Source organism: Grus americana, chromosome 2 (genome assembly GCF_028858705.1).
Source record: "Grus americana isolate bGruAme1 chromosome 2, bGruAme1.mat, whole genome shotgun sequence".
Lineage (NCBI taxonomy): Eukaryota > Metazoa > Chordata > Aves > Gruiformes > Gruidae > Grus > Grus americana.
Window position 1 is genome coordinate 145,649,166 of NC_072853.1, and position 12,443 is coordinate 145,661,608.

At 38.5% G+C, this 12,443-nt stretch overlaps 1 protein-coding gene across 2 annotated transcripts in view; it reads right to left on the reverse strand.

Annotated features, from left to right (window-relative positions):
• Window positions 1-880: 880 nt before the first annotated feature.
• NMT2 (N-myristoyltransferase 2) overlaps window positions 881-12,443 on the reverse strand; it is a 31,748-nt gene continuing 20,185 nt past the window's right edge. For both annotated transcript variants that reach the window (XM_054814912.1, XM_054814911.1), the window contains 5 exons: window positions 12,243-12,351; window positions 8,453-8,623; window positions 6,701-6,868; window positions 2,570-2,707; window positions 881-2,368 (listed from right to left, as the gene is read on the reverse strand). In XM_054814912.1, coding sequence (XP_054670887.1) covers window positions 2,348-2,368; window positions 2,570-2,707; window positions 6,701-6,868; window positions 8,453-8,623; window positions 12,243-12,351 — 607 coding nt within the window. In that variant the 3' untranslated portion in view covers window positions 881-2,347. The remainder of the gene's footprint in view (window positions 2,369-2,569; window positions 2,708-6,700; window positions 6,869-8,452; window positions 8,624-12,242; window positions 12,352-12,443) is intronic.

The window sequence follows — 12,443 nt, forward strand, 5'->3', positions numbered from 1 at the left end:
GGGAGGATTGGCCTGCCGATTTCAGAGAAGAGAGGAGAAAAGAAAATGTCTGCCTACCATTTCTTCCACTTGCATTTTTTTGAGGGGAGGGAAGGCAGAGAACATTAGCATCTCTTTCACTTGGTGTTCAAGACCACCCATCCAGATTAGGGAGAGCTGGGCTGTGATCATCTCTTAGCAAGGAAGTACGTTAGCCATGAGGACAGTGCTATGCCCTGCTGTCCCACCTCACAGTAGGCAGCAGCTGAGCAAGGACTGCCCACACTCTGCCTTTAGAGCAGAAGCAGAACGCACTCAGCCCCTTGGTGCACCTCATCCTCATCCCAGCGGGCTCCGAGGTGAATGCCCAGCCAGAAGGGCACCTTCCTGCCTTTTGGGATTTAAGAACTTAAGTCTTCGATGGAGCTGAGATTAAATCCTTCTTGTTACCTCAGATATCACTACCCTCGATTACATTTTCAGGCACTTAATTCTGCTCAGGCCTCACACAGGGAGTCCAAGGTCCCTCTGCACCATCAGTTCTGATTGCTACTAGCAGGCAAGTATCAGAGTGGTCAAAGTGGTAAAGCCCAACTGCCCCATTAGGTGTCTGAAAGATCTCCTTTGAAGCCCTTTTCAAATCATGAGGTTCCAAGCTGGTGCACACTCAGAGGTCAGACAAACCACATTCAATCCCTTCCTTTGTTTGAAGGAGGTCGAATGCTTTAATCACAGAGCTAGAGCACAGTAAGGGATAAAGTATTTAACGCTGTCTCTAGGGCAGAATCCTCTCGCCACATTCCAGTAAGAAACCAAACCACAAACCATTCACACACTGGAAAAGGAGCAGGAAGAAAGAAAAACCCCACTGCTGGAAGGAGGTGGGTAGAGCTAGCAGTTATGAAGAACAGACAAATTTATCTTCATCCAAATTGATGTTTTCAGGTACAGAATTCAACTTTCAGCAAAATCTGCTGTCAGAATTACAGGCATGTTTAAAAGGAAAGTTTAGACATTTGCATTTCATGAGATATTCAAGTCACATTCAGAAGATGCTCACAGCACAGAGGCTTCACTACCACAATTTGGCACTTTCAGCTAGAACAGTTTCTTACTGCAGATTTTCTTGGTGCTCACATTACTGCAGCATCCGTGAGCTCAAAGAACTGCTATCGTATCTAGCTATAACACTATGCTGGAATGCATATAAAGTGCTTCAGAAGCCACTCTGGGTGCCGAGCATTCATGAGGGAATTAAAACAGCTTCCCCCAACAACAGAGATCAGCCCTCCTACATTTCAGGAAGCGCAGTACAGAGACTTCCAAGGACTGAAGGCAAAGCATTTCTCTTTTGCTTACCAGCCACATATATAGCAAAACTTCATGTTCCAAAGTCAGGATAAAAACACTACCAGGAACAATTTATGAATACGTATTTACACAAGATACTTTTCATTAGAATTACAGACTTCATAGGAAATCAAAGTAGACAAAGGAATATGTGCAATTTCGCAGAAGCGTCGAAAACATTCAAACTATAAATATCCTGATAGCACTACGTAAATTCTTAGTTTTACACACAGGCTGATGTTATTCTACTGAGGAAAAACTAAGGTTTTGTGCCACAACTGTAAATTAAGTACAGTAATGTATTATCATTCTGGCAACATAGATAACACCTGCACTGAACAGTGCGATACTGTTAAATCAATCCACTGATCTATTGAAGATCAAAGTACAAATCTGTATTTTTATTGATTTGGCAGCGTTGCTTATGGAGAAACAAATGCACTAGTTAAACCAGTACATTGTCATACTGCTCCAGTTACAAAAACATCCAGGACTTTCATAGAGCTACAAACGTATCGTATGTCATGATTTTCCCCCAAATGATGATATCCATGTGAAGTAAATAAGCAAAGATACTCAAGTTTGTATCCTTCATTCTGTTACACTGACGAACATACACCACCACTTAATAAATAGAAATGCAGCAGTTCATCCACATAATAGCAAATATTTTTGTACCCTAATCCACCACTGAAGTTCAGTTTGTACAAAACAGTCTTTTCTACAGAGTGGAAAAAAAATACCTTCTTTTCATCAAGGTGCAAGCTAAGCTTTGAAAATTAAATGAATGTGCTTTTATTCTTTTCATGGACAATAAGAGAGTTTCATGGACCTTCTGATCTATCTGAAAATGCATAAATTTGGTCACATGTGGATGTCTTCATTGTTCAGGTTTAATGGACTATTTCAGTATCACTGGCGTTGTGCTTTTACTCCTCTTGAACAATACTGTTCCAAGAGTTATGGAGATCAAATTAACTCAAACGATGACCTCAGAGTTCTAGAAACATAAGTGTCCTCATTGTAATACAAGACCAACCTAAAGGAAGAAGAAAAATATAGTATTTTAGTTCAAGTATGGCAATAAATCTAAGCATCATTAGTTTTCTGCACCTCAATTATGGATCTTAAATATGACCGATTAAAAAAGTTATTTTAAAACTTCTGCCCATTTTGGCCAGTGTAAATTAATGTACCATTATACCTAACAGAATTCAGAAGTTCTTTTTTTCTCCCTTACCTTTTCGGATTCCATGCCAGGACACCTCCAGTTGTACAAATAATACTGCAAATTTCCATCTCCAATCCCAAACTTGAGTTTTTCCAGGAATGTTTTGTTTTCCATTAAGTCTAGTGCATTGAACACATCAAATCCTTTCTGGCAATAGCAAAACATTTTTTTAAATTTTACTTTTTAAAGTTTCAAATTATGCACAAATTATGCTTTATACAGTGGCATACAATATCCAAGAGACTATGCTAATTAAGTGGAAAAAAAGACAAGGGAATAAATCTTGCCTTTTAATTAGGTACACTCAGAAAGAAATTTTCCCAATAAAAAGAGAAGTATAAGGCACAACTGTGCTTGAAGATTATCTCCAAAAGGGTAGGAATTTTAAAGCCATTTTCAGGGGTGAAGGTCTGAAGAGTCCCTAAAGCATTATCCATTATTTTATTGTTATAGATATGCATTTTTTACAGCCACAGTGTTTTGACACACATAGCCTATTCCAGCTAAAGCTGCATAAATACAGGTCATGGTGTTTTTCAGCCATTTATCATTCTATTAATGATAAACATTACATTTTGTGATTCAGTGCTTTTCTGAAATGCCATTGTCTTTAGAACTCTGATCCTTCACATGTTACTCTTCCTCCCCTGCTCATGTACCCCCTACCAACTCCTCTTTTCATCAACCTCCCAAATTCACCACTCAGCCATTTTGCTCTCAGAACAGCCACATCACCAAATTAGTCTCAGGGTTTTGTGTGGCAACACAAACATACTCAAATCCCAAGTCACGGTGAACTCTTACAAACAACATAAAACCAAGGCCAGTTAAGCCATCAGTGACAATCATCATGTATGAATAGCTGAATTTTCTTGGGGGTCTGGATGTAAAAGTCCATTTATTTGCAATTAAATGCAAGGGAATCTGATCTAAGATCTTGGAGCCTTAGCAGCACAAAGGCAGTGTGGCAGCAGGACTTTCTATACTCTAAGATAATAATAAGTTACAAAACAATAATGCTCAGTTACTTAAGCGCAAGAAGATGATAAGGAACATTCTTCTTCACTTACTATAAAAACTAAATTCTTTTTTCTTTTAAGTACCTCATATTACAAAAAAAGGAGGTTGAAGAAAAAGAGCATTTTAAGCTCTCCATCAGTTTAGGAGTATTTAAGAGAAAGTCACAAAGCACAGACAGTGAGTTTAGTAAGGTTCCCCACTACCTTACACAAAGATCATTCTGTGTGCAGATGAAGCTATGCTAAGTTAAATGGGCTGTGAAACACACACAGAAACAACACAAATAAGGTGTCAAGGACTGGACGCTTGGCATCTAAAGTAGTAAATTTTGAAATATTCCAAGTTCGTAATAGACAGTAACAGAAATCTCAGAAGACGGGAAGGAAGCGAAGGAGAATACAGACACACTAATGAAGCTCTGCAATTAAGCACTCAAAATTCAAATAAATTATAAAGGCTACAGATGTAGTTTTAATTCAGCATCAGCACATTAGGTTCAGCTTAATATCTTCTGAGAGGTATAAAAAAGTTCCTGTTCAAAGATACTTGTTCCACAGCTCTGCCAGACCATTAAAGCAGACTCAGAAGTGAAACTCTTCCCTGTTTATAAGCTCTTTCCTATTCTAGATCTAGAAACTTAGTGTCAGCTTCAACAATAAAATACACAGGGTTTTGGAGGGATTATTCTGCTGCAAAACCCACTCTCTATGTAGAGTACATGGAACCTAAGTACATAACTCCAAATTTCGCTTCTGCTTTGGAGGTCAGGCATTTTGTCCTACAATTGCCAAGATTTTACTAGACTTAGTTCTAAGCTAATTTTATATGGTGTAATATGAAGATAAAAATCAACATTAAACTGACAACAAACCCTGAAAGCAATTTGCTGAGTTGAATTTGTACCTCCAAAATGCATTCTTTGGGAGTAGAAGTACAGAAAGGACTGAGGTGGGTTGTCCCTAGCCAGGAGCCAAACACCAACCCAGCCTGTCGCTCACTCCTCTCCCATGGGATGGGGAGAAAATAGAAGGAAGGCAGGACGACTTTTGAATCGAAATAATGACAGTTTAATACAGAAAGCAAAAGCTGCATGCACAAGCAAAGCAAAAAGAGGAATTCATTAATTCCCATGGCAGGCAGATGTCAAGCCACTTCCTGGAAAGCAAAGTCTCAGCATGCATAATGGTGGTTTGGGAAGATAAATGCCATAACCAGGAGCATCCCCCCTTCCTCCTCCTTTCCTTTGGGCTTTATTGAAGAGCACACCACCATAAGGTATGGAATATCTCTTTGGTCAGTTGGGGTCAGCTGTCCTGGCTGTGTCCCCTCCCAACTCCTTGCCCACTCTCAGCCTACTCACTGGGGGTGAAAAAGAGAAAGCCTTGAGACTGTGCAAGCACTGTTCAGCAATAGCCAAAACACCAGTGTGTTATCAGCCCCGTTTTAGTCACAAATACAAAGCGCAGCACCATACAGGCTGCTAGGAATAAAGTTAACTCCATCCCAGCCAGATCCAGTACGTTTGTAAACAAAAAGCTGTGTATAGGAGTGCATTTATCACTTCTCTCCCCTTGCCTCACCTGTCCTCATCTAGAAGTCCAAGTGCCAGATCTGCAAATGTAATCAGGCATCTAATGATGCAGACAGGCCCAGCAGGTTCTTTGGAAATCCCCAAGTGTCTGAATTCCAGTGTTCTAACTATATGATCCATTTAAAAGAAAAGAATCGCAGTCACATTCAGAGAGAAATACAGACGGGGAAGGCGCAAAGCCTTGTGGTTAGACCACATAACTGCTTCCTTACCCTTTCCATCCATGGCCTAGTGAATAGCCAGCCATTCGGCTCCCTATGCCACACTTCAAATGGAGACCAACGTTTATTCCTTTTCCTACTTTGACTTTTAAGAGTAATAGTACTAGTATTTTTATCCACTTGTGAAAATTATACTAGCCACCTTCCTGTATCATCATATATCTTTATACCTTTCAAAGGCTGTCTCTGAACTTCCTTTAGTATTATTCCAGAGCCTGAACAATAGGGTTCTATATTCCCCATGACTATCCAGGAGTCTGAACAGACAGAGCCTTTGCAGACCATCACTGGCTTCATACAGGATCAACACAGAAATCCCTGTGCCACATGCAGTGCAGACAGCTCTGAACATGGTCAGCTGGACCACAGCTAGCATTTCCTTGCAGTGAGCACTCATCTGGTAGGTGTAATAAATACCACAAGCAGTGCAGGAGCAACACTTCAGCCAGGAGGGGCAAGCTTCAAGCATGAAGAGCAGAAAACATGCCCATGATCTGCAGTGTGTTGGGCATGGTTGCTAGAATGGATGGTATCAGCCTGTGCAGTGCTGTGAATTGCCAGGGCTAAACAGGTCTCTGAGAATTCATTCAGAGTGCTGGGATGTGCATCACCTGCACAGCTCTGTGCCACAGACTATGTTGCCAGGGATGCTTGCAACTGCACTCCTATGAAACCCTGACGATTAAGGGCTGTTAGTTTTTCATCAGACAGCACTAAACTCTTATAATTCTTATGTTAAAAACTTCATTTATAGTCTCTTCCCTTCCATTCAACTAAATAATCTATCAATGTAATTCTATGCACGAAGGTGTGCTTAGAAACTACAACATGACAGCATGTACAGAGCTTTACAGACAGCAATTAGTAACAAGATAAAATGATAAAACTTGCATAAACAAACTTTTCCATTTTGTAGAAATAAAAATTAAACAAGCAAAAAAAAGTATTTAATAGAACTTATTAACTCATCTGCAAAGGAAACTATTTTAGTGATACTTTCCATTTTTCTGAATATGGTAATCAGTGTGCTCTTGGATGTTTACACAGTTCAGGCTATTGCAAACACTTGACCTTCATGCACTTGTCACTCTCTAGCATCACTCAAAGTAAAAAGGAAAAACAAGGATCGTGTTTTACATTTTAATACGTATATAGTATGTGTCTCATCAACTGCACTCTGTGCTGCAGACAGTAAAAGAAAACAGAATGCAATGGCACGGATAAATTGCTGCTAGTTATTATCTTTCCACCATGCCTAAGAATACTTTTGTGAAAGAAGGAGGAAAAAAACCCCACGCCACAACTTACCAATTTAGCTATAATGAGTGCATCATTCATTAAGTCCAAGAGGGGGGTCTCTGTATGAATATTGTAGAAGGAATAGGCAGCTTTGAGGCTTTTATGAACAGGATGGTGCATCACTGTTGAAGGTAATGTGTAGAAACTCAGGAAGTCTGTTAAAATACCATTTGAGCCCTACAAAAGAAAAAAAAAAAGTCAATTAATAAAGAAGTAACCACTCAGTTATTGTTTAGTCTAACATGGCAGTTCTACAGAAAGTAATAAATGCAGCACAGTTTTGCACACCCGTAAGATTTTAAACACTAACAAACCTATGTTTTGCATAGTGAAAAACGAGTTCAAGAGAGTGTAAAACAAGCAAGTGAAGACTGTGCTGTTCAGTTAAAATGTCACCATCAGTGGCACACTCATGCTCATCCTGGTGCTTGTGGACTCTTCTGTAGGCTTCAACTTGCCAACAAGCCAAAGAACAACTCAGGGAGGGGAGGAGAGGGGGTGGAAAAAGAAGGACGGACAATAAATTAAATTAAATTAGACCCACCACAAAGTACGTAGAAAGCTAAGCTTGAACAATGACAACATGAGCAGGACCTCTCATCTCCAGCAGCAATAAGTTTCTAAATTTAGCTGAGACTCCTGCAGAAATTCAGGTTGCAGTGTGGGAACACCGAGCCTCACAACCTGCAGCTTCCGTGAGGAGCTGGTAGGTTTAAGGATGTTAGTGCTGATCATTTTCAAATAACCTTATCACTTTAAACAAAGTGATACACTATCTAAATATGATGTCTACAACTGATTTAGCATGGACTCAAAGGAAAGAGTGTATCTTTCTCCACTAGATTTATCACAGCTATTCCAACCATGCCTTGGAGATTTCGATCCAAATGTTAATCTATTCCTTATTTTGTGAGAAGCGTTGGGACGACAGGTTGGATGAAGGGTGCGGGTGGTAGGATGGGAAGGGAAGAGTAAGTGGTAGGAACAGATGATGCTCTCTACCTTGTTAGTGGGCAAAGATTATAATTTTCAAGATAATTAAACTCCTAGCTGACAGCAACTCATGACAGCACCAAGGGATGTTAACTTTTACTTCTCTATTTTACATATACTCGTGCATATACGTGTGTGTATATACACACCCCCACACAAAAATTCATACACATATATACACACACAATTTTACTGGAAAAAAGATATATTTTACTGAAGCAGACCATCAAAAAAATGTAATTCCCCCAGCAGCTACCCCTAAAATTGGTTTTAAAAATGAAGAATTTTGAACTGCTGTAGGGCAGAAACTTAAACACCTGAGAGAATGATACTGAATTCAAACCAAATCCTTATCTCAGTCATTATATAATTTTTCCTTTTTTCTAGAAAAGGAGATTTGAAGACCACTGCTTATTATCATGTTGTATCTCTATGGAAAAAAAAAATGGAGGAATGCAGGTGAAAGGGTTGTTTTTAAAATATGTAAGGTTCTTTGCTGTAATATTTTCAAGATAAATAGTGATATTTTCAGATTTCAAAATTCTTCTTTAAAATATCCTGTTATAAGAGCACTGCAGTTTATCACAACCAAACATTTTCTTATTAACAGAATGCAATACAAAGAACAAAGCTTGGAATCATGATATCAAATTCTACCTATAACACACATTTTTCATACTGTCCACATTTTAAAAACTTGATGCTGATATGAACTTTTTTAAGTGGCATTCACATAAACATTCATGAAGTAGTTAGGGCATGTTTTACCTCTACTACGTAAGTGTCAATAATATGATCCCGAGGCAGGAACCAGTGGGCTACCTCTTCTTCATCCATCACAGGAGCAAGATTAAACTGTTTCAAGTAAGTGTTGATTAATTCTTGTACTGCTTTAGTATCTTTTTGTTCCATTGGTCTCAAACCTGAAGTCTTTGTGGCCTTATTGTAACAAAAGAAAAATAAATGTTGAAAGGGAAACTGCATACACAGCAGAGGCTGAAAGTAGGTTGCAGAGTCACTCCACTTGCTATAATGCATGCATTATTAGCCTACTTTAACCCAGCCACCTAATTCATTATGCTATTTTACAAACAGCTTTCAATCAGAATTCCCTCTCTTCTAATTATTGAGACAGTCTGTGGCACTTCAATCTTTGTAGTTCATTATTGAAACAACTTCATATCTCCAGAGAAAGAAATACCATTGCTAACAGCCTAGACTTCACGCATTTTGTATTATTTTTATTTTTTTAGGTCAGTCTTTATTTCTTTTCTTCTTCTAAACTACCTAGGTCCCAGACACAGAAACAAAACATAAAGCAACTTGCCTATGAGAAGTTAAGCTGAAGACAAGAACACTTGTGATTCAGACTTCTGAAAATTACAGTCAAGCTATAAACCAAAAGTCAGCTGATAAAGTTTAATTAGAAATTACTTACCAAAATAAATCCACCTATTCTTAACACTTGCAAACTCCCTTGCTAACTCAACTTTCTGTACAGGCACAACTGCTGTTCTGTTAACAAACAAGCTTCTCATAACTTATAGCTGCCTGAAATTAAAATCCTACAGTATTTTAACAAATAAAGTTATTTATTTGACTTTGAAAACCAGAAGAGGAAAAAAATTGCTTTCCAGTAGTATGTAATTAATGTTTAAACAAGCAAAAGTGCTTAAAGATTTCTCCTCAGCTTTGGTTAGCTTTCCTGAATACTTCCTTTTAGGGAGGCTAAGGCTTGTTCTCCTCAGAGCTCATTTATCCTGCTTCATCTGCCTGAGCTACAGACTTGGGCACGTATCACATTAATCATAGCAAAGTCAATTGCAAGAGCAGCCAGGTAGAAACTTGATTACTGGAAGCCGGAAATTAGTGTAGCTGATTATGCTCTGCTCAAAAGGCACTCTTCTGGGGGAGGTATTTATTCACGTACTCTGGGAGTCAGCAGCCAGATGAAAAATCAAGGCACATTTTGCCACAGCTCTGGCCTCTGTATTACATTTTAGTCTTCTTGCTTTCCTGAGCATCCTGGGACTATGGTTTACCTCCACAACAGCACATCATCTAGATTTTTAAATGCCCTGAATCCATAAGGGTATTCACCTGACTCATCAGCATGACGCTTCCTATGCTGTATTTCATTCATAACCTCCTTATGAACTACAACGTGAAAGGTTAATTTTGGCTTCGTCCCTCTTCTAAAGCCGAACACTGGAGCAGGATGGGAGGAAAAGCAGCTGGGCTGGAACATCTTTATCCCCCAGCAATGCTCAGAATGGCCACCAGTAAATGACTCTTTGCAGCCCCAGAAGTGAGGGAAAGCATACAGATCTGGGTTCAAATTTGTTTCTCTGCTCCACATATCAAGCTGCACTGGGCATATATTCATGTGAGTATCCTGGCTCAGGATCTCCATCAGTCAGGAAAAGACATAGAGACAAACATGCTCCTGTCCTTATTCTAAGCACAGCCAAAATTTACCTCCTTCAGAAAACTCCTTGCTCAAGAGATTAAACACTTAAAAACAAAGCTTTATCTTTTATATCTATAGCTACATGCACAAACACAGCCTTCGGTGAGGGTGGTATTTATTAATTACAGTATTTATTATTTCTGAAAACCTTTTTAATTCAGACTGTTCAAGTGATTAGGAATGATTAACTCCTCTTAAAAAGAGATGAGCTCCCAGTGGCAATGATATTCCAAGGACGCTAAGAAAAGAGGTTAAAATGCAAAAAACAGTGATTGGTGCTGAGGGACAAGACAGTGTGGCCCGAATGAACAAATTTGTGTGACACTACTGTTTATGATAACAGCCTGAAACTGAGGATAAAGATCCTCACCAGCACTTAAACTCTTTCTTAGGAAAAGACTCTAAAAAAACCTAAAGCACAAGACCTAAAGAGAAAATACTAGCATCACGATTAAATCTTTATTTTCCATGGGAGAAGCTCCCAAGTCTAATCTAAAAATAAACAAGCAGCTGAGGCATATGGACTCCTACATCACTTAGTTTTAAAAGCTGATTTTCAAAGCACCTGTTTTCTATTTACGCATCTCTGTACAGTATGTTTGTCTTACCTGTATTTTATGAATGAGATTATGATATATTCTTTGTTTTCTGTAATTTATTTTTCTGTTGAAATCTGGGGTTTAGGATAAAGGAAGATGATCAGTGTACAACTGCTGTTGTTTCTAATGATTCTCTGTAGTTATATGTTTTGTACTGTAAGATCCTTATTCTTTAAATTATTCTTTCCCTGTGTTGTTTCCATGAGAATACTAGAATTGCCACCAAAACCTGTATTTGAAATTGTCTACTGCACTTTTTTAGACTATTAAAAATGTCTTCAAGATTCGATGTAAGCTATATTTAGCTCTCCAAGATTAAAACCTAATTAATTTGGTTATTAATTCTTAAGCTCTAAAAACTGCTGCCCTGCACGCAAGGGAGAACCTGCATGTGCAGGCATGGGTAGCGTACAGGCAGCACAGGAAACGAGTCTCTGACAGCAGCAGGAGCTCAGATCAAGCCATGGCATGTGCTTTATACCATGGAGTGCTTAGTGTATTACTCAAATATATAAGTAGTAAAAGAACCTGTAGCATCAAGCTGAATATAACCAACAGAAACAATTCTCCAAAGTCAGACAAATCATTACAAAGTACTATGAGTAAGGAAAAACGTTGTGGGGTTTTTTTTTTTACCCAAAAGAGAGTCTTTGTTTAAATTTAAAAAGGTTTACTGATATGGTACAGGTAAAGGATATTCTGCAATCCCTCCAAATAGAAAGGTACCTTTTATAAGCAAAGAAATTGTTTTCAATCATAAAGCTTAGACTTGCTTCTATAGGATATTAATTATAGCAATGAGATTTTTTTAATCATATATCTCAGACTACTTCCTGCCATGGAAATGCATCCCAAGGCTTTTTGCCAGCCTAACTATTAGCTGCAAACATGAGAAAAATATTTTTAACCTAGCTATGCCAGAACACTTTTTCTTTTTTTTTTCCCCGCTAGACCACGCAAATAAACAGTACACAACATACTGAGGTGGCTTTGGCTGAGCCTGCTTATTGCAGAACAACAACATTTTCTGACAGAACAGAAAAAGCTGTGAATTAGAGTGGAATCAACAATCCCACTGTACTCAGCCAACTTTCCAATGGACTTCTCTGCGAACTTTAAGACATAAACTGTTAATTTTCTGTTCCAGTAATCTTTTATCATATTAATCATACCAAGAATAATCTTATGCATCTTCAACTCAATCCCATATGTTTATGAAGTCAAGGTTTCTCTTTTTTTCTTTGTTTGTTTAAGGCTTTAGGTCAAAATTTATATTTTCTCCGTATACGGATCTACATTTCCAGCAACAGTCTCTTCTGTTTAGTATAGCCCCTCAGGTCTTTTTCATCAACCAGAGAAATCTTTTTTTTTCTCCATGTCCTGCACACACTGCCTTTCCACAGAAAAGCCTGTGCTGTCAGAGACAGATGGAAGGTTATTTTGGGCCTCACAAAAACTGTGGGGATTCTCTAGAAGTCATACTGCTTACATCAGGAAGTCTGTAGAGCTTCATTGTTCTTTGTAGAGTCATATTTCTACTCAAATGTGAAAATTTCACTTCCACCAGTTTTCTGGGATTCAGTGATCGATGCCAATATCTGGAAATAAAATTAATAATGAGATTAAGTAGTATTTTAAGTGTCAGCTTTACTTGCATCCATTTCCCTGTTTGCTCGCATTGCTCCTTCTC